The 22,524-nt window shown below is 43.7% G+C and overlaps 1 protein-coding gene and 1 long non-coding RNA gene across 3 annotated transcripts in view; one reads left to right on the top strand and one right to left on the bottom strand.

Annotated features, from left to right (window-relative positions):
* Positions 1-22,524, bottom strand: part of FNDC1 (fibronectin type III domain containing 1) — a 96,761-nt gene that overhangs the window by 32,304 nt on the left and 41,933 nt on the right. For both annotated transcript variants that reach the window (XM_070256539.1, XM_023633138.2), the window contains exons 5-12: positions 19,523-19,729; positions 14,122-14,220; positions 12,428-12,545; positions 10,123-10,310; positions 9,325-9,432; positions 6,324-6,512; positions 2,240-4,945; positions 737-837 (exon numbers count right to left, since the gene is read on the bottom strand). In XM_070256539.1, coding sequence (XP_070112640.1) covers positions 737-837; positions 2,240-4,945; positions 6,324-6,512; positions 9,325-9,432; positions 10,123-10,310; positions 12,428-12,545; positions 14,122-14,220; positions 19,523-19,729 — 3,716 coding nt within the window. The remainder of the gene's footprint in view (positions 1-736; positions 838-2,239; positions 4,946-6,323; positions 6,513-9,324; positions 9,433-10,122; positions 10,311-12,427; positions 12,546-14,121; positions 14,221-19,522; positions 19,730-22,524) is intronic.
* On the top strand, positions 1,738-13,520 carry LOC138921694 (uncharacterized). The gene is made up of 3 exons (XR_011434494.1): positions 1,738-2,216; positions 10,077-10,415; positions 12,465-13,520. It is a non-coding gene; the product is annotated as an uncharacterized lncRNA (long non-coding RNA).

Raw genomic sequence — 22,524 nt, forward strand, 5'->3', positions numbered from 1 at the left:
AAATGGGAAGTTTTGCCTTGGAATTCTACTATGAATAATGTGTTGACTCTTTGAAGAAATATTTCAAAGCCCAAACACTGTTAACTGTTCTGCCCGTTAACCTCAACCCACCAAAAATCTCTAAACATTTATCTTAACCCCAGAAAGTTAGTCATTTAGCTTAAACATACATGAAGTAGTAATATTTATTTTTTATTTTATACAAACGACTTCCAACAACTTGGAAGATTCAAAAGGTGATCTGATAAAAATTGCCTATTTGATTCAGGGTTTTTTGATTTCTTTATTCGTTTTTACCCTGCTTCCCTTGACAAAGGATTTGGACAACTTACAGAAAACATGTGCACTATTTAATCAAACAATAAACAAAAAATAAAAATAAAATAAAGCTTTCAGGACTGGGAAAATAGAAGCTCATTGTAAAGGGCATGCATCAGATTCTATGCCATTGCTGTGGTTGGGCCATATCTTTGTGTGATCAAGGCAAATGAGAAGCAAGGGCCCATGCCTTATCCTACTAGCTAGAGAACTTACTAGAACACAAACTAGCTACTCAGGAGAATCAAAGATTTTTCTGAGTACTGAAGGAAACAGTATACAAGTATGTTGCCATCTGAGTGGTTAAAGCTAGAGAAGAAAAGAAAAGACCGCTTCATTTATTGTTATACAATGTCCACCATTTTTCTCTTCCCAACAGCATGAAAACAACTAGTATGTGTAAAGAAGTTTACCCTACCCACTTTGTTCCTTGAGGGCCATTGATAATTCTTTGTCCATTGGGTTTTCCATTACTACCAGGAAGTACTTTCCCTTCTCCATTTGGTCTGCCATTATAACCTACACGGGGCAAAAGAAGATAACAGAACCTGGTAAATTCAACATTCTTGGAATCTTGGCTTCATACCACTCTATAAGTAGTAACACATCATTTCAAACAGAAAAATTAAACAGAATTTTAAACCAACAGCTCATATGCAACATAATGATAGTTTTGACTTGTGACTTCTACACGACAAAGAGATAAACATCTACTAAGAATATGGCAGTCAGTTTCCTGACAATATTAGGGGAATGAGAGTGTTCAGCATTAAGTAAATTTTCCAGAGAAAGCAGTAGCTGTAGTTTTATTTTTGCCAGTTGGGAGGTGGAGGGAGGGAGAGTTGGAAGGATGGAGAAAATTATCTCTAAATGTAGTAGCTGCTGTCCTGCTTTTCTCAGCAGATTATTTCTATTTCTAGCTGACTCAGGTCCCAATCATCAATTGCCAAGCGTAACTGCACGGCGCTGACTCGAACTTGCTGAACTCTGTGGGGTTGCTTGAGAAGCATTTGCTCAGAGAGAAAACAGAGGGTCCAGTTAGCTGCCCTGCCAGTTTCTGTTTCTGTCTGTTGCCTTCCTCTGCCCTTTCTCTTCATCTCGTGCCATTTGATCAGCTAGTTCGTAGGCGGCCTCCACTGGGAGCCTTCTGTGATCCAGTCTTGCCCAGGGATAAAGCGTTTGAGCTCTCTGACAACTATTTGGAGGTCAGAGACTTATTTCTCTCACTCAAATAGTTAATGAAAATCAAATACTGAGTTTCTTGCCTGTTACTCCTCTGTGTGACAACCGTCTTTAACACGCATTTTCTGGACATTTTGAACAACACTCACTGATTGCAATGTCTAAGCAATCCACACCCAAGACATTTGAGTTTGTCCCAGGGGATGTTCAGCGGAGGGTTTCATACACAGGATGAACGAGAACAAGATCCAGCCTACAAGGTATTGTATTCCTTTCTGCCACTCCTTTAAAATATGCTGGCACGTGAGCAACTAAACAGAACCTAAAATACAGGAACCTGAGTTTGCCATTGCGGCTGTGACACATTTTCACAGATTAAGAGCATCTATGTTAAGGATTCAAAGAGGCGACATGGGACAATGGAACGGCAGAGGGCTGTAGAATTACTGTTCCAGACTGGAATGGCAGCTCTGCCACTTACTTCATAGCTGTCTGACCTCGGGGGAACCACTCAGATCTCCAAGCCCCAGCTTCTTCACCTGAAAACCAGGCGAAACAACGCAAACGCTAGGAGATGGTTAAAGGATGAAATCATGTTGCATTTGCAAAGCTCTCAACACGGTGCTTAGACAGAGTGGATAGGAGATGCTCAACAAAATAAAATAAAATCCTTTTGGGCATTGCTATGGACACTACTGAGAACTGTAGAGAAAATGGTAAGCGACTGAAAACGAATTACCTTGTCTGAAAGGGGGTCTCACAGGCTGGCGTGAGAGAGGGTTCCGGAATCTCGAGTTCATCATGCGCTGGCGCAAGGAGAGCATAGGGGTGGTGGAAGAATAGACAGGAGGCGCGCGGGTGGTGTACCGCGCCCAGGCGGGCGTGCCCACCGTGGGGCTTGGGGTGGCAGGGCTGCGAGGGGGCTGTCTGGGCGGCAGGTGCGAGGCTCTCGGGGAGCTGCCTGGAGGCGGAGAAAGAGGACGCTTCACTGGGGTGTCGTTGTCCTCCTGGGAGGAGCTCACTCTGGGAGGTGCAAGCACAAGGGTAGCCTCTGTCTTCTCTTTGGCCATTTTCCCATCCGCATACTTGCTGCCCCTGGGGCTGGAGGAGGGGGGCCACTTTGCAACAGAGGAAGACAGAAGGTCCTGGTCCTTTCCTCCTTTAAAAAATCCCGCGTCTTCATCATCCTCGGCTGAGACCGACTGCTGAGATTTAGACGACAGCGACTCCTTTTTGGACGGCGTGGCCTGGGGCCCTGCTCTGCCCGGGACCCTGGGGCGGGCGTAGGGGTGGGGGCTGCCGGGCCTGCCGGGCCTCGGGGAGGAGCCTGGGGGTCTGCGGAGGTGACTGTCGCCCGCGCTTCCTGGCTGAGCCTCCACCTGGCGGTGCTTGGGAAGGGACAGGGTGGCCTCCTTAGCCCGGGCTGGGGGCGCGGGCGCCCGGACACCTCGGGCCTCTGCCTCTGTGCTGTCCTCCTGGTTTTCGCCATATCTGCTGTCGCCATCCCCGTTCTGATTCTGGGGAGACGTGGGGCGCACCCTTTGGGAGTTTGCTGCGTGGGGGGACTGACTGTCTCTGGACGCGTAAGGATCGGAGAAGGAGGCGATTCCCTGCGACGTGGGGTGGGGACGCCCAGCCTGGGGGAGTGCAGGCTTGGAAGGCGCACGCCCCACTTCCTTGCCCTGGGGGCCGCGGGGCTGTTGCTGCGACACGGAGATCGCTGAAGAAGGCTGCTTTTCCGCAGCGGCAGCCCCAGCACCCATCCTTTTGGGCACGCTGGATCCGGGGTGGTGCTGTGACCGTGCCGCGGGCGGCGGAGCAGGGGACAGCTGCGTTTTGCGAGACCCGCCCTCCGCGCCCACGTCGGTGCTCTGTTGAACATCCTGCGCCTTCGACCCAGCTTTGCCCTGAGGATGCGCACCTGCCCAAGTTCCCGCAGCTTTGGGGTTCTCTGCCACCGACTCCTTCCGCAGAAGGTTCGTCCCTTTCTGGGGGCCTCTTCTTAGGTGGTCCACGCCCCGGAAGGCAGGCTGCCTGGAGGAGGAAGGCACGTGGTCATTCACCACGGTGGCAGGAAGCGGCTTTTCGTCTTCTGCCTCCCTCTCTTCACTGTCTTCATGGGTACTAGAGCCACGCCTATGGTTAGAAGCTGGGTGAGAACTCACCCTCGAGGGAACTCGGGGGGACACGGTGGATGGTGGGGGGCTGGAGGGCTGAAACCGGGGTCCTCGGCCATTGCCAAACCTGTTTAGATATCTGCCGTGGGCAGCAAAGGGCCTGTTTCTGAGCAAACTGAAATGTCCAGAAACAGGAGGACCTGCTGGCAGCCGGGTTCGAAACGTGGGAGCCGTGGCCTCAGTCTGCCTCCCTTTAGCTTCTGCATCATTGTCGCCATCGCCATCGCCATCAGACGCATCGGCTCCCTCAGAGACCTGTGTCCTGGAGGAGAGACGAGAAGAGACCGAGGGAAACTTGGAAGGCCGTGATGGCGCATTGGACTTGGCGGCTGCGGCATAATGCCCATCCTTCCAGCCCCTGGAGAGCGGAGAGCGGGAGTGTGGTTCTGCGGGCAGCAGCCGAGATGACCCCCCATGGGGTGGAGAAAGTCTCGAGGGTGGGACTGGAGCACTCGAATTTTCCTCCGCATCCTCAGAATAGGGTGCCCTCCGAGCTGGCAAGGCTGGTTTTGCGCTGTGGTGCGCGGAGCTCCTGTCCCGCATGGCGTTCCAGGCCGACTGGCGGCTGGACGGCAGGGCCGGCCTCGAGTGGGCTGCGCTCTTGGGAGGCAGCTGCTGGGAGACCGCCTCCTTGGGGTGGGGGGAGCCTGCGGCTGGTTCTTCCTCATCTTGGCCCAGGGAGTCATTGTCAACAGAGCTGGAAGGCAGGTGGGTAGAGGGTCTCCCTGAAGGGCGGTGAGGGCTGCCCTCCGTGGGCTGGGGGACAGAAGAGGCCGAGGCTGATGGGGATGCCCCTGGACGAGGGTGGGAGGCCAGTAAGGAGCCACGCTTATCTACACCTTCCTTTCGGGGCAGTACTGGCATTCGGGCTCTCATGGGAGTCCTTCCAGGAGCAAAGACCGGGTGGACAGATCTAATTGGCGGCCTCTGCTGTGGCTTCTGGTCCTGAATCTCCGAGGGTGATGTTGGTGGGTCTGCTCGGGATTCCAGTTCCTCGTCATCAGTGAGTTCTGTTGACTGAAGATCCAACTCTTCAGGCTTCCTAGGGGGAAGTAGGGGTTTTCTGGGCACCCCACCGTTAGCCAGTATTTTGTTCTTCAAGTCAAGAAGTGGATTCTTGACATTTCTGCCTCGGGGAGAAACAGGCAAATGAGTGTGTTTTGAGGATGCTGGAGCTTTCGGAGAAGGTGCAGAAGGCTCGGGTTTTTCAGGTTTGGAATTATCCTCTGTGTTTGCTTTCCGCTGAACATCAGACGCACTGGTCGGGGCTGTAATAGATTTTAAAGAATTTGCCGTCAAAGAAGAAATTGGAAAGCTGTGCAACAGAAAGTATTTAAATGGCAGTATGGAGGCGTTGAAAATTAGTAGTTATAATTGATAATTTCTCATTCTCTGGACATTGCACATTTATTTCCCCAATTATAGCAATCTCCTTTTAAAGTTCTGTTTGGCTTTAAGTAACAGATATAGGCCTAGAAAATATGTGTATTGAATTTCTGTAAATTGAATCAGGTTATGTCAGCTTATTTGAAGGAATTCTGAAGTGGGTACTTTGAAGTAATTCATGGATTTTGTAAATGTAAAATCTTATGTAGGATTTTTTTAATATAACTGTCAGGACATTACAAATGCATTACAGCCATTCTTAACAATGTAGGCAAGAAGTACACATGAGACTGGTGTAAAATGCTGAATGATCTATACTCAAAATTATATGGAGATGTGTTGTGTGTGGCTTGCAAGTAACTGGAGTAACAAATTTGTAATTTTTGAGGCATTACAAAGAGTTCCCTATTGCCCCAATATGTCCTTACTTGCTTCTTCCTTCTTGATGAAAATCCCTTTAATAATGGATACATTTGTAATTCCAAAATAAGGCCTAAAATAAAAAGACTCCTAGGGTAGGTAAAGCATTATATTATGTGTACCCTACAATTTTCCCTTTCTGGAGAGCAGAATTGAATGCAGAAAGGGATGCTGTAAGGGGAGGGGAATTTATATAGCAATGGGAATCCCGAAGGAGCAAACTTCGTCAATTTCAGTTTCTTCCAGGACAGAACTGTTTCATATTGAGCTATACTGTGGATCCTCACAGTATGTAATGAAGGAGACAGCTACCAATATCTGCTGTAAATGTGGGGAAGCAGAAAAGAAACCACAGTCTACAAACACCCCACTCCAATTTTGGATTTTATTAACCTGCTTGGTTTTGATACTGATCAGATAAACAAGGTAATGGAGATTCTTCTGAGTAAAGTTGCCCTCTAAAATAATGGAATACAAACTAAAAAATTTTAATGCTATGTAGAAATTGAAGAGTTAACAATTAAAAACGTCACATTACACTTGTAAAAATGTTCTTTCCCTGTCATCATAAACCCCAAATTACACAGGGACATAACATTAACCCCATAATTAATACGTTCCTGCTGTTGTAATAGTAATGAATGTTATTAGCAATCAATATCATTTTAGTTTTTGGGGAGACTAATTTCTAAAGGGACCCCAAAAATTATCTGAGAAATCAATCTGCAAACTTAGCCCAAAAAAATCACCCGCGGAGCAGTTCTCAACCCAAGAGCACGATTCAAAGTAACACACCACAATTAGCAGTAGTAAAGAGAGCCACAAATACACAATGCTTACTTGTTGGCATAGCGACAATGAAGGCTTTGGAGTGAGGCCCCATTCCTCTCCTGTTTGCCGCCCGGATTTTGAAAAGATAGCGTTCCCCAGGCTGCAGACCATCCACTATGGCAGAAGTAGTGTCTCCAGGATAGGTGAGGGATTTTGCTCCAAACGGTTTGAGAGCCGGGGCGTATGAAAGAATGTATTCTGAAATGATTTGGCAGACGGTTGGAAGGAGGAAACTGAAAACAGTCCTGTGTCCAGCAGACAGACTGTATGGGCAGGATGAATTAGAACGTGCATTACTAAAATTAATACTCAGCAATGCACGCCAAGTCGGCAGCTGGAGCATAAAGACACAGTAGAAGGTGAACTAGCATTCATTCAGGCCACCAGACAGGGCTATCGAGTGAATTAGCTGGCAATTTTCTATTTCAGCAAATTAAACATATGGACCCCAGGAGCCCCATCTTCATACAATTTACCCAAAATATTTACACTGCGTTTGGGTTTTTTCTTCACTGTATTTATTTACTAATTTACTATGACAGAATTAATACATCCTGAGTTGAAGAAACCATGGGAAAAGAAATGACAGCTGCAAGGAACTAATTCTGAGTAGCTGCTGACATCTTCAAGAGTTTCACTTGATTTATCTGGGCTATTTTTATTTGCACATTAAGCCAAATAAATTCCATTTTAGGAATATAATTTCACTTTTGTAGGAATTATAAAAGTTCTTATTGAATATATGCATGTAAGGATAGTTCACAGTGTTTAAAACTGGGGGGAAAAGTTGCTAAGTAGTAGATTTATGTGATGTTTAATGTTTCCATCTTTAATTGGCTATATCTGTAAACATATAATACTCTTGAACTTTGAAAATCATAGCAAATTCAGTCAAAGCAACTGATATATCTCTATGCCCGTATGGAAATATTGTAACATAAGGAAGCCATATTTTACAGCATAATTTTCAGCCTCAACTAAAATCTGTCATGCCTATTTTCCTCCCAATGAACGCAAGATTTACAAGACTTATCAAGAATGGTAATTTGAGTTACAGAAAAGCCAAGCAATTATCATACTTCCTAGGGAAACATGCAAGATTTTTTCTTTTCCATAAGATCTAATCCTTAAAAAGGACGTTAATTAAAAAACTTTCAACCAAAAATGCTTTTGCAGCATTTGTCTGAAAAAAAAAAACACAGCATTCTTTTCTCTTTGAAAATGAACAAACTAGTCATTTGTGGTGGTCAAAAGTAAGAATTAAAAGAACCCACTGTCTATAAAATTTTGTAACTCAGATTTTTTTATGGATCCAATTCATCTGGAAAAAATTTAACCATGTCAAAGGATATTCTTCTATTATGTTTTATATTTCTCATACATGAAAAATGCCCCAGTATAATTATAAATTTTCAATCCCACCACTAATTACCTAAGCAGGGTTAAGATATGTGAGTCCTTTTGGACATAAAAACTCAAAGTTACTATTATTTCTGGCAGTATTTGCTTGACTGTCATGAGCTTCTTTCACCAAAGAGCTATAAATATAAACGAGATGTGTGAGAAGGAAAGAAAAAAATAAGTAACATGGTAATAAAGTCACTAGAACGGCAGTAACTAATATTTTTAATAACTAAAAGAAGTAGTCAGCCAAAAAATGTCTTCATTAAACTTTCAGAAGCCTTTTCAGAATCACAAAAATAATACAGAAGGAGCTGATGTTCAAATCATCATAAAAAGAATGATTAAAGGCACCAACTAAAGATTTATTCTCTTCATTTGTTTCTGATTTATTTCACTGGTAAAGATGAGAACAACAGTACAATATATTCCTAAAAAAAACTTGAAAGTAAAAAAGCATTAAATTTAATACTATTTTACATATATCTCCCTTAACTTCTATTATTCCATGAAAAGACATCCTTACAGGCCAGCAAAGATAACTTAAGCTGAATACAAAAGAGAGCCATTCAACTTCTTCAATTAAGAAATTCCCAAAGGAGACTAGTGATAATTTTCTGGATTTCTTTAAGCTTACACAAACTTTTCAAGTTTCAGGGCATATTAAAGTTGTCTTCCAAAATCAAGTAACAGTAAAATGATTTGAGGGTCAGCCTGGTGGCCGGTGGCATGCTCCACTTTGGCAGCCCAGGGTTCGCCAGCCTGGATCCCAGGCATGGACCTACGCACCGCTAATCAAGCCATGCTGTGGCAGGCATCCCACATATAAAATAGACGAAAATGGGCACAGATGTTAGCTCAGGGCCAATCTTCCTCAGCAAAAAGAGGAGAATTGGGGCTGATGTTAGCTCGGGGCTGATCTTCTTCAAGAAAAAAAAAGAAAAGAAATGATTTGTCCTTTTATCCAATATTCTTAACAGACTATTTTTAAATTTAACTAATTGTAAATATTTTATTCTATTTTACTGTTTAAAATTTACAATATTATTTTTCTATTTCAAGGCCCCATTTTCCTCAACCAAAAAAATAATTAATTAATTTAAAAGGGTGATAAAAAGGGAAAAAATCCATTTTCCATTTTATTTTATTACAGTACTTGATTTTTAAACCTATGAAATATTTATGGTCCCATTTAAGACATTTATGGTCCCACAGGGCTCCTGCTCACTCCTACTTTCCATGATCTTACTGGCACAATGAAATGACCCAGAGCATGAATAACAAGGTGTCATTTACACGAGTAAAGGTTGTGATGTCACACCCACACAATTAAAAACGCCCCCCCTGAGAGCAGCACCAAAATGTCTGCATATGGGGAAGATGAAAAGTCATCTTCGTGACGACCTGGATCTTCCTGACAATGAAAACCCTGCATGAAATATCCTTGTCCATTGGGTTAGCACCCCATATATGTATGTCGCTTCCTTATTGCTTTTGCAGTCACTAAGCCTGCAGTTAGAACCAGTGTTGATCAGAGTCAAGGTACTATCTCTGTTTGGGGTATTTCATTCCCGTGTGGCCCTTATACTTTATGAAATGAGGTTCTTACCTTTCACTTTCCCCTCGGTCTCCGGCAGCGCATCCCACGCGACAGTGACAGCGGTGGGTTTGCCATTGACTGGCCAGACGTTTAAGTTCTCAGGAGCTGTGGTAGGAGCTACAAAAGGACCAGGATCCAAGGTTTAAAAATGCCCTTGTGGATTTTTGCAAGTAAATGACATATGGTCTCTACATACACATTTATTATTAAAGAGCTACTGTCTTAAGTTTTATTATACGTGAGAGAAAATTCTGCACTTGTTCTTTGTGCCACAGAATGATTTACGACAGTTCTACCAACTCGTATAGTGAATTTAGACATATCTAGGGAAATGCTTTTGGGAACTCCGAATTTCTTTCATTGATGAATAGTGAAATATACAAACAATGTGAAAATCCAGTTCACATTTCTTTTTAATAAAGCTTTTAAAGACATAGTTTAAAAGAAAGTAATTGTAGCTTTGAATACAGTGTAAAATTCTCCCCAGAATCAAACATGATGCCAGTTTTAGGAAACAAGAGGCTCTTAGGAAGACAAGCCATGCGTTACTCAGGGGCATCCATGCACATGTGCTCCACATGTCAGAATAACATGCTAAGGAAAATGGTCAGTGAAGGATAAAACTTGGACCCAAAGAAAGTGTTCTTTGTGTTCATACGTAGAAACACTTCCAAGATTTAAGGTTAATCTTGCTTTAAAAAATGCCTCTTCTGGCCTTTATCACTATTGGCTTCTTAAACTGTCTTTAAATCTTATTTCAGGGGTAATTCCCAAATGGAAAACCCAAAGGCCGTTTTAAATACAGACCCGATTCTGGCGTTCTCTGGAAGACGGAGGTGCTCCACTTTCCATCTCTTTCACCCTGTGAAATACGGACTGCAAATTCATACATGGTGTCTGGAATCAGGTTCTCGATCAACACGCGTCTGTGGGAGATCTGCTTATAATCCCACCTGGCTGATTCTCCCTTCTCGCGATAGCGCACAGTGTACTGTCTATAAGAAACAACAAGACATCAATGCACCCAGTCGACAATTCTCTGCAGCTGAACACTAGATTCCTTGCTGGTTTTCCTTCCCCATAAGTGATGGCTTTTGGAGGTAAGCAAAGTAACCAAAGAGGAGAAAAATCTAAACTTCTGACTATGTTATGGGCTGAAAGAACCTACTTAAGATCCAGGGAAAGATGTCTGAAGTCGGCCAGAAAAGATGGAGCTTGGTGTCTTTTCAAGACCCAAAAGTCTTACTGCTCAAAACATCAAGCAGAGACTAAGAAGGAAAGGGATAGAAGGGGGACAACCTTTATGAGACGTGTGTGCATGTTTGTGTAGGGATGTGTATGTATGTGGTGTAGAGAGGGCAATATTAAGAACCAGAACTGGCCCAAGATATCTTGGCTCTCCAGAAAAGAAAAACAAGAAGACTCATCTCATGCCAAAGCAGGTATGTTTTTTATAAGTTCTCGAGGAAAGGCGACATGTGGTTTTGAGTAGACTTATCACCTTATGAGAAGAAGCAAAATGTGTAACAAACAGCAGGATAGAGTCGTTTATAAAAGGACCTCTCTAGTGTGTGATTATCTATCTAGAGTGTGATTACAGAAACATGGTGTGAGCTAACATGGTCATATTCAACCACCCCAGGTAGAAGACATGATCAACACTCTAAGACATGCAAATGTCATGTACTGCATGTCTTTTCCGAGAAATTTTCTTTGAGGTTGCCTTGCAGTAGAAAGCACTGGATGCATTAAAAATGTACTATTCATTATGATATTTAATAAGTCAGGATAAGATTTCAGTTGCAGACACGGCACACCAATTAACACAAGAGTTCTGCTAAGAAAACTCAAATCCTCGTTTTCATCAACATGTTGGAAATCAAAGTCCAATGGGAATCAGAGACGCTTCATGTTGGGGGAGAGCATCCGGCTAGGGAGAGAATCACTGTGAACCTTCTAAAGTCTTTCAAAAGAAGCAGATGTCTTCTTTGTACTAGTGGACAGTGACAGAAACTACATCTAATGCAAATAACAGCATATATATATATATATATATATATACATATAATTCCAGCATTGTATTTCATTCATTTTTTTAAAGTACATTCACTTTTCCTGATTGCATATAGGTTCAAAAATTGATATATAGTGACTAACCACCAAACCTTTGGCTTTCTCTTGACTATGTAAACTATTTAGTCACTTACATAAAATTTTGATGACTATATTAATCTCCCACTACCTGGAAATGGTATTCGTGGGTGGTCTTGTTAATGCAAAAATTATTTTACCCTTATGATTGGTTTTTCTTCTATTGCTATTGCAAATCAATATAAAAACCAGAATAATATAACGTCATGGCTTAAGAGAAAAAACGGTGCATTTTGTTATGCACAAATGAGCTGGACATGAAGCAAGTCAGTGTTTGAAGAATGTCTAAAGAGGAACCACCATTAGAGGCATTAGACAAATGTCCACTACTCTACATAATCCTCCTTCCTCCTGCCACTCTTCCCAATAACAGGAGGAACCGTAAGACTCCTCCCGAGATGACCCACATGCTCTGCACATGAACAGATCAGAAATGAGACAAAGCAAAACACAAATGGGCACAAAGAAAGAAATGGAATCTAAGAAATTTCCAGACACAAGATAAGACTTTAAGTGAGATGTGTGGTCCTGCTGTGTGCATTACACACGAGGCCCTGGTAGCATCTGATCTGTGGGAAATGTGTGACCACACTTGGGATTAGCTGGATTGTCACAGAATGCTTTACTGGTGAGCTACAGAAGAGGCCAGCGTTCACATACGTCAGAAGACATGATCATTCAAATAAATACGTCTTTTTTTTTTTTCCACCCCAAAGCCGCAGGACGTAGTTGTATATCCTAGTTGTAGGTCATTCTAGTTCTTCTGTGTGGGACACCACCAGAGCATGGCCTGATGAGCGGTGCATAGGTCCACACCCAGGATCCAAACTGCCAAACCCTGGGCTGCTGAAGCAGAGCACGCGAACTTAACCACTCGGCCACGGGGCCGGCCCCTACATGTGTCTTCAGGGCCAGAAAAACCACATCTCATACATAAAGGCAAAGAAATAAGGAAAAGTACCTTGATGCAACAACTTTCTTCTGTTTTTCCAAAACAGGATCCACCCAGGCCACAAGCACAGATTGGGACGACATAACCCGGACATTGATGTCTTCAGGCACGTCCATTTCATCCTCTTCTGAAATGACAATGGGATGCATGGAAAGGCTGTCTCTAACAATGGTCTCTACCCTGAATTCCTTGGGCCTCCAGAGTTTATTATTTACCCTGTATAATTTTTAAATTGCTTATGCTTAATGTAGATAAAATGAAAAGAATAGAAAGCTAAACAATTACTTGATCGGTGAATGTAGAAAAACCAAGATCTCCACCCTGGCTCTTCTTACACAGTCTAAGAAATGCACAGTTCACCTTAAAAGCTGCCCGACGCAACTGACATAAAGAACAGTACACAAGTGATGCTGAGCCTTGGCCAAAGATCCTCCAAGTAACTCAGTGTTTTGCCAGTATACACTGTAATTTTCAGGGAAATGTAATTTTTACGGGAAGCAGAAGTTTAGGGGAAGAAAAGCTCCAATCAGAGCATTTCCTTGGTGATCATGGCATGAAATGAAAACTCTGATTCAAACAACTGCCCAAATCACATTGAGTTCAGCGTTCTCACATTTTAGAACATGTAATTCCAAGGCAGATTCAAAGTTATATTCAGATAAAAAATAGAATTCAGTGTGTCAATTTCCAACAGAATAGATCCTCGTCACTAAGCTTGTAGTTTTTGTTCAATCTCGAACTTAAATACTCACAGGAGTCTTCAATTTTGCTTTTTAGTCTCTTGGAGTTTTTGCTTTGGTTTTGTTTTGTGTTTTTTTTCTTTTTACCTTTCAGGGACCATGTTTCAAAAGGATGTGGCTTTTACTACAAGTAGGGGAAGATGGAAATATTTAGCCTGTTAGAAAAGTGATACGGACTTCTGCTATAGCAGCAATTAATGAATAAAAAAGTGAAACAACATGTATGTGAGGCTTCTGTAATACAATGTAAAAAATTATAATAACTATAAATATAAAATTATAATGTATAAATATGATATGTAATAATAGAAGAACATATTATAGAATATAAAATTATAATCCACAAATAAATTGTGAATTCATGAAAATAATTAGACTGCAGTTGCCTCTCTCAATTAAGGCACATGATCCAGAAAAGGTATACGTAATTTGTTAAAATATAAGTAGTATAAAAAATATCTGTGAAGGGATGTGGAAAAAAGTATTCCTTAGTAAGTGACCAATGATCAAGCTATCAGCAAGGCACTACTACATTCTTCTCTCTCTTCTCAATGCCATTTTTACGCAATATTAGCTGAAATAAAGTTTGAGTGCATATCTTCCAAGCCACCTCCTCCACACCCACTCTTATTTCTCTCTGTTCACAGTCGATAAGTAGGCCAATTTATGCATGGATCAGATTATGCCTTTAAATGGAATAAATACTTGGCCGCTCCTATCGTGGCAAATCTGTGCAGTGAAGCCATGCAAAATATACAGAGAAATATATTTCACCAAAGAACGCTCTAACCTCTGAATATAAAAGAAACACACTTGTATCCATAATGTGCCCAAGTCTGCCCTGTTGTTTCCTTTATATTCAATAAAATCCATGTAATTCATTACCCAGTCAGCATAACCTGGAAACAACACTGCATTCACCCCTAGACCATGGCTCAACCAGATGCATCCTTAGAAACATACCTGAAATCTTCCGCTTCGTTAGGGCCGCCCTGTAGACTGGCTGACTCCTCCCCTGGGCGTTCATGGACTGCAGGGAGACCACGTACACTGACTCGGAGGCTGTGGACCAACGAGCAAGGGATGAGGCTCTGTGGTTGGTGTTCCGAGGACACACATCCCTAGTTGTCTGCGTCCCTCCCACCTTCCCCCTTCCCGTCTCATCTTTCTGGGGCGTTCCCACTTCTTCAGGACAACTAAAGGTGACAACAAAGCACTGCAGGAACTAAATAAGAACACTCCTACGTTAGAAAATGTGGAAGCGATTTGTACCTACAGTCTTGAAAATGAAATGGGTTTCCATCTCATCAGCCCCAAAGAAAGAAGAGCAATGTTTAAGAAATCAAAGAATAGCATATTTACCCACATAATTCCCCCAATTTCTTTTTAGTTCCAAAATAAAGAAGGGGCGACTCTGGTTTTATCTGTCCTCAAAAAGAAGGGAGAGGGACAAGAAAGGCCAGTGGGCCAGGTCAGCAGCCCCGAAGGGATGCTGTGCCCTTCGAAAGTAAAAGCCTCAGAACGGAAGAACAAATGGAAGAGTTTAAACATATCCTTTATTTCTGGATTGTTCTTTCACTTAGTTCCCCACTCCCACCCCCCAAAATTGCACTTTGGGCCCACTAGCATTCAACTTAACCTAAACTTGAAAACTCTATTTGGAAAAAAAGTCACAATGATGAAATGAAACTTGTAACTCTTGAGTACTATGGAATCATAGAGTCTGAGACCCACGTGAAACCTCAGTTATCTTCCAATTTGACCTGCTTATTTAAGAAATAAGGACATAAAGCCATGAAAATTGATTGATTCGCCCAAGGTCACACCCCTAAGAAGGCCTCATTATCTTCCCTGACCCCAAGGTTGCCGATGCCTAACTTGTCTCTACTGACAGAGCTTCTTGTAGCAACCCTAATCAATTCACAAATAAAAATGAGGCAACCTGATATATTTCTAATGCAGACAGTTATAGCAGCATGTAATACCTAAGTAAATTAATAGATCCTAAAGGAAACTTACAACTCTGGAGTCCTTCCTTCAGGAATTGCAAACTTTCATAAGGCAGTGGGAAAATAAACCTTTTGTTTTTACAAACAGCATGTGGAGTTACATAAAAGGAGACCCGTGTCCGAAAACCTCACACAGAGAGCCCTATTTATGTAAAGTAAACTGCTGTAGGCTATCAGATTTCAAGGGAAAGAGATAATATTGACAACCTGCTCTCTCTCTCTCTCTGTAGGGCAGGTGAAACTCACACTGTGCCGTGAGTAATTTATTTAGGCTAAGGCTCTCACATCTTAGTCTACCAGAGAATTTCGAAATGCAGGTTTTATACAAGGCAGGAATCAAGTTTGATACACTTGGATCCACAGAACATCAAACTAAGCTTCTAAACAGAGGAGCTGCTTCAGCTCTGTTAACTTCTCGGTGCTGTTGACAGTGGACGCATGCCCAAAGGCAACAAAGAAAAAACTGTGCCCCACTGCCGTCCAGCTTCACGATCCAGGAACATGAATAAATAAATAAGTGCGAAAAGCAGTGGCCCATGATTTATCAAGAACCACCAAGAAATGAATAATTCCCCAAATCGACATTTTTATGTATTAGCAATGTAATTCTTAAAGTTCTTTGATTTTTTTTTTTATGCCCAGATTCTTGATTTGCTGAGCTCTCCAAACTAAACTTGGCTCAAGATTACCACGAAGGAAGAGCTTTGTACTGCAGTTAACTAGAATAACAGCTCACGTGTGTGCAGTCCAGTCTCTTCGCTGTGTTAAGCATTTCACGTCAATTCTTCATTTAGTCCTGACAAAGCCCATGAGGAAGCTACTCTCCTTGTCTCCATTTCAGAAGAGGAACCAGGCTCAGAGGAGTGAGATCACCCCCGCAAGGTCATGGTCTAAGTGGCAGGGCCAATTCTCACATCCAGTTCTGTGTGGCTGCAAACCCCAGGCTCTTAATAACGCAGGCAAGGATGTTAACAGGCCCAGGGCTGAAGGGGCACCGGGGCTGAGAAAGTGCCTGACAGCTGGATAGGAGGAGAGCACCCCTGTTTCATAAAGAGATAATGCAGACTATGCAATGGTATAAAAACACGCCTACGTCTGTGTTCCTGATTATTGAATAAAAGGTGGAAATAAAATTGCCAAAATGATCCCAGCATCACCAACCCAGTGACCCCAAGTACCCCCCCACTGTCAGAGCCAATGTATTTGCTCACTTTCCCAACCTGAAGTGGACCTCGAGTGTGTGATGCGTGAGAAACTCTGAGTGTCTGGACTTCTGAAGGTCTGTTGTAACTTTCTGAAGGACTCCAAACTGAAACGTCCTCATTCTTTTATTACCGTCCAGCTCCCACCTCACATCCTGGGGCTTGCTATCTCCTCTCCCCTCCACTTTCCCTGTGGGCCTCCTTTGACCTTGGGATTGACACTGGCGCTCCCACTGCAGCACTGCCCGCCTCCTGGGCCTGCTTTGCTGTCTCCAGGCAACTTTTACAAGAAGGAGCTCTACTCACACTGTTGATTGTCTGTCTCTGTGAGCGACTGCTGGGGCCTCAGGACCTGGGGTGATGACTGACAGAAGATGCCCAATAAGACGTAGTTAATGAATGACTCAGAGGATGAGGTTTCTGCTGCCAGTACCTCAGGCTCGCTTTTCTCCAAATTTCCTTAATATCTGACCATTCTCTGCAGTATGACACTTTCAATGGCATCTGGGTTATAAGCAGAATTAAACTACTATCCAGCATAAAACCAGGAGACAGGCGTCCCATAATACAGCAGGCCCACTCTAACATACCCGGGGAATTGATTTCATCCTTTCCTCCCAGGCATGATGGAGCAAGCATCCAGTAAGACCTCCTCCTCCTCATGGTAACCTCTCAGATTGTACAGAATGGCAAGCCCAATGCTTTTTACGTGGTGGAAATTCGAAAGCTATCATGTTGTAGTGGAAGCCCAAGAGACCAGCATTGTCTGTTCAGGTTGGGACCAGAGCCCACTCCCACCTCAGTTCCAACATTTGCTCAAGTTCAGGCAACAAAAAAAATCCTTCTGCCACCCTCAAGTGAGCCAGGTGTTCACTACTGAGGGAACGAATAGAACCAGTCAGATGAAAAAGTTGTCAACACCAAATGACATTTTAATGTGTGTTGTCTATGAAAGACCCAGAACAATGAAAACTTCCCACTGAAGAAATGCTCTCCTGCAGTATCAAAAATGCAAAAATAGTGACTCTACTCTTCTGTTGACATTCTGGGTAAAATCTGGCCCACATCACCAAAACAGAGCCGTTTAACCTGCACAGCACATTCAGGAATGAATGACTCAAGAGTGTCCACATTATTCAGTGGCTTCAGTGACTGAGCCTCTAGCTCCAGGTCTTGCGGCCAGTGCTGAAGCCAGGCTTCACAATGCACTGAGAGCTCAGATTTCTCCCTTGGCTTCTGCGATCCCTCGTGGTTCCGTGTGGCATTGGAGCAGAGAGGCAGCTAGTCTCTTTTGGCTGGAAAAAGTCTGCATTCTGTGCTTTGAAATGGCTTCAATGCTCTGCCTGGCTCGCTGCTGCCTGTGCCACCACGTGGAGACCATGGAGCCCACAGAGCGCCACGGCTGACCCTGTGCTGTGCATACCCAACGGACTTTTCCGAGAACGTCTTTGGCAGGTGGCTGAAGAGAGCAGCAAATAGCCTCGGAGGCTACTTCAGGAGGGAATCCAGCCTGGCCTTGCACTGAGTGTCTCTACCAGATCAGCATGTCCTGGGCAGTGTCTGCCCTGCAGCCCAGGGAGCCAGCCTTGAGTCCTGAGAACTTGGAGCTGCTTGTCCACACTTCAAGATGTTGTATGGTCATGCCTTTAGCAAAGCGGTTCTTGTCCTCAGGGCACCTGAGGAGCGTGGGCCCACCAGGCCTTCGTCCCCCAAGCAGACCTATTTCCACCACCACCGTTCTCGCCTCATCGGGCTGAGCTCCAAACCAGTGTTAATCGCTGCTGTGGCCCTGGCAGCTCTCACTCCAGGGTTCTCTTCTCCCCCTTCCTTCTACCATTCCTCTGTCCTGTCTCCAGCTAATCTCAGTTCTTGCCATTTGCCCATCCCTTGCTGTATCTGAGAGAAGATCTTATCTTTTATACCCCCGTAGGCGTCAATGGGCGCCACTCTGCCTTCTCATTGGTGACTCTGCTCACACCACACAGGCCTTCAGCTGTCTGCCCTTCTCTGCTACTTTGCCTTGAGCCATTCCTCCTTCTATCCCCAGCTCGTCATTGAATACGCTGGAAGCTGAGCAGTGCCTCACTATATGTAAGTGAAGAGACCACTGGATCCCATTGGAGTCTCCAGAAGGGCTCAGTAAACCACTCCATCTTCCTCGCCTGTGTACTGATCCAATTAGGAAATGAAGGAAGAGTAAGCAGCAGGGGCCAAAATATTTACTGCTGGTACAAACTAAGTTGCAGAACATGGGGACGAGTGTACTTTCTAATACGGAACCTCAGAATTAGACGGCCTCTGCTGCTCAGCAGCCCTGGGCCTTCCAGGACTCAGGGCACAGAGGAGCTGAGCAGAATGTGTGCTTTCTACAGGCCAGCTCCCCCTCAGGAGGAGGGATAGGAAGGGACCAAGCCACAGTTACCCAGTGTCACTTGCCAAACTCATCAAGTAGATAAGAAGGTGTGAGGGAAGAGGGAGAAAAGCAGGAGAGTTGCAGCCCTTGGCACTGACTCCACACCAAAGAAGCACCAGGCACGAGGAGAAGCACTGGCCCTCAAGGATCATGGCCAGTGTCCACTGTCCAGGCCTGCCAATGAATAAGTCCAGCAAAGGTCAGGCCTCGATCCAGGCTAGAATGATGCACAGAATCTCCCCCAGTCGCAGCAGAGGTGCCCTCCAGCCTTCCACAACCAACGCTTCCTTTACCCCGTGAGGGTTTGGAAAGAGGGAGGAAGGCAGGGCTGGTGTGCAGGCTCCACTCGGCTGCCACCACATTTCATCTCAATGGGACTCAAGGTCCCGTGTCCTAGGATCTAAGATGAAGCTTAAAGAACAAAACGTTGAAAGCAGAGCAGAGATGGGAAAAGCATTAGTCCTCCCATAACATCCAGAAAAGTGGTCCAGTTCAAGAAATTGGTGCTGTCAGGTGAGGAAGCAGGTGCACTGGAAGGGTGGTCTTGCGCTGCCACCAACCAAAGGTTAAAAGGATGGAGGCATAGAGGATAAAACAAAGGGTAAAATTTTGAATAATTGTAAAACCTGAAAAATGACCATTTTAACTACAATAAAATGTTCGATCACGAATGAGCATCTAAATATTGAAAGGATGGGAGAGATCATCAAACACTGAATACCGCTTAATGTAACACTCACCAAGCTTTTTAATTTCATGTGTTCGCTCATCTCTTGTCAGTGGGACGTAATTCATCTTCCGGCCACTTTCCCCGTAGCCCAGAAGAAAACCCCGTGATCTTCGTGGACTCTTGGCTCCAGACAGCCGTGGCGCCTTCCACGCAACGGACAGCCGGTCGTCTGAGGATCGCACGCGGACACGCAACGGCTTGTTTGGCACGTCCTTTTCTTAAAGAGGACATGACACAGAAACCATTAAACAGTACATCCCTTAGAGTTTACCATTGGGTATATAAAGTCTTTCCGAAGACTGAGCCACAACAATTAGCAGTTGGGCTTAAAACATCCATTTTTGGTAAACAATTCTAGTAAGAACATTTTTTCCCCAAGGGTATCTACACTCTGTGCATTTGTTCCTCCCCACATTTCAGACCAAGAGATCTCGATAACTTGAAGTGAAAACCTATCGTGTGTGAAACTGCCAGCCAGAAATCTTGGATATTTTATAACGTTCTTTTTCATCTATTTCCTGTTGCCCTCTTAAGGCCAAAACTGTATATTCTCTGCTGAGAGCTAAAGGTCAGAATACAGCAAACAGTCTTATGTGCTATTTATAACTGTCCTCCAGGAAGCTTTGCACTGTCAGGTTGAAAAGATGGGCTTTCCTGGCCTTTACGGTGAATCACCGAGAGCTAAATATAAACTGATTTGCGGTTTTGATATTAATTTTTCTTGCATGTCTGTCTTGCCCTTCCAAATAAACCCTGCCGCTATCTTCAGTCTCTGTTATTTCTTTCCCACTACATCAATCAATTTCGAGAAATCCTCTTGTGAAACTGATTAAATTCAAGAAATGCTCCACTGTGAGCTTTCTCAAAGCAATGCATTTTGGTGGCCGACACCTAGTACTCAAAGTCTTGCTTTTACATCAATTAAGAGCTGATAAGTTTGGGAACAAGGGACTTGTGTGCTGACTACCTTATGCATTTATAATAGTGAGCCACATTATAGCCCTTACTTGGGGATCCACTTAGGCTAAGGAGTGTCTCTGTGGTTATATAAGCCCGTTACTTCCCAGACATTCTTCCTCACCATCTAAATTAACCCCTTCCTCAATTCTAATTAATTTTATTAGACTAGAAAATTCCCAGCTAAGCTAAAGCAAAAACAAAAACTAATGTCATGAGTTAGTGCAAGCCTCAATAACACTATAGATACAGTCATGCATCACTCAACAACAGGGATACGTCCCAAGAAATGTGTCGTTGGGTGATTTCATCGTTGTGCAAACATCATAGAGTGTACTCACACAAACCTAGATGGTACAGCCAACACACCTAGGCTACATGGTACCAATCTTATGGGACCACCATCCTATATAAGGTTCGTTGTTGACGGAAACGTCATTATGCAGCTCATGACTATAAACAGCCATCGGAGATGGTTGCTCTGAACAGCAGACACCTGGCTGCAATGTTCTAAATCTAACCAAAAAGAATATGCATTTGTACACTAGCTGGAATTAACTAATCAGTCACTGGGCACCCCATTGCTAAAGGCTACTAAGAGAATACTGTGTAATGGTTCAACAAATATTTTCCCCAGTATATAAAGTAGTAATTATTAAGATTTTTTGCTTTTAATCCAATAGTGTAGCAAATGGACTAACTATATACAACTTCGCCTCGCACCCTGGTGTTGTGAGTGTAACCACTTCCACTGGGTCATACTGAATTGATCTCAGTTTTGGTCCAAGTTAAGAGGTGGGCTCTCAATTTCAAGGTCTAGCTTCTATAAAAATCAGGGACCACCAAGCGCCTATGGAAATGACAATTATGCTCATTATCGAGTTCAAGAGAAAGTAATTCTCTGAAAGTGTTCGGTACGAATAGTCCAACGCATTAACAGCACAGCATTGATTGATCCTATGAGTTCCTATATCAATCCTATGACTTGATTATTCCTATGAGTTCCCATTGGGGATCTCTTGCTTGATGCTCATAACAATGTGACATCCGATGTTTCTAGAAAGATCCAGGCTGCCAAATCTTGTTAAGCGTTTGAGTTGTCCATGGGTGACTATATCACAGAAGCAGACGTGAACTTCCTTCATCAGCGTGTGTCGCTGCTGAATAGACCTTGTGTGGGGCTAGGGTAAGAATAATTTTTTGAAAAATACTCGGGAAAAACTCTTGTAAAAACTACCTAGAAAAGCAAAATCTGGACAGGGACCAGCATGTTGACTCTCATTTATCGACAATGACGTTTTCGTTTGTTTTTTAAAGTTAGTCAGCAGATTTTTGGAAGACATTTATCAGAACAAAATACACAACCGAGTTAATTTTTCAAGACTAGTGTTTGTGTCATTTTCAGATTTATGCAAAGTTAGGAAATAAATTTTCCATGAGCCATGAGCATGGGAATAGAGGTCAAGAGAGAAAATTTTAAAGGAAGCAGAGAACTTTTCTTCAGTCTCTTTTTACATCCTCTAAGGCATTCTTTTCCTCTGTAAGCCTCCAATTCAAACTATCACCACACACAAAAACTTCAGCTGGAACAGAAGACCTGCTCATGAATGACGTCACAGACTCTCTGAGGTGAACCACCTGAAGTCAGGGTTTGATTTCATGGGGTACCCAGCTTTGGGCAGGGGTCAGGGCTGTGTTTAAAAAAAAGTCTGTAAGATGAAAATGATCTCTGCCAACAACATATGATGTTTATTTTACTGTTATCAAAAGCTCATACTTCCTCCAGGGAACCTCAGTGATGTGGGGGTAAGAGATGACTCCTGCTCAAGTGGCCACAGGCCATTTGCATGGCTTGATTTCTCAGGTAGTGCTGGCAGGGTGACCACCCAACCAACACAATCTATTTCCCAAGAGACAGCAGTAAACAGGATTATGTCCATGCTGCTATCATCGACCTGACTGGCCTCAGTGCTACCCTCCACAGCTCTTGTTCTAAAGCCCTTTGTGGCCCACAACACCTCTCCCTTCCATGGCAGAAAGCACCACTCAGCATGG

Source organism: Equus caballus, chromosome 31, assembly GCF_041296265.1.
Source record: "Equus caballus isolate H_3958 breed thoroughbred chromosome 31, TB-T2T, whole genome shotgun sequence".
Classification (NCBI taxonomy): Eukaryota; Metazoa; Chordata; class Mammalia; order Perissodactyla; family Equidae; genus Equus; species Equus caballus.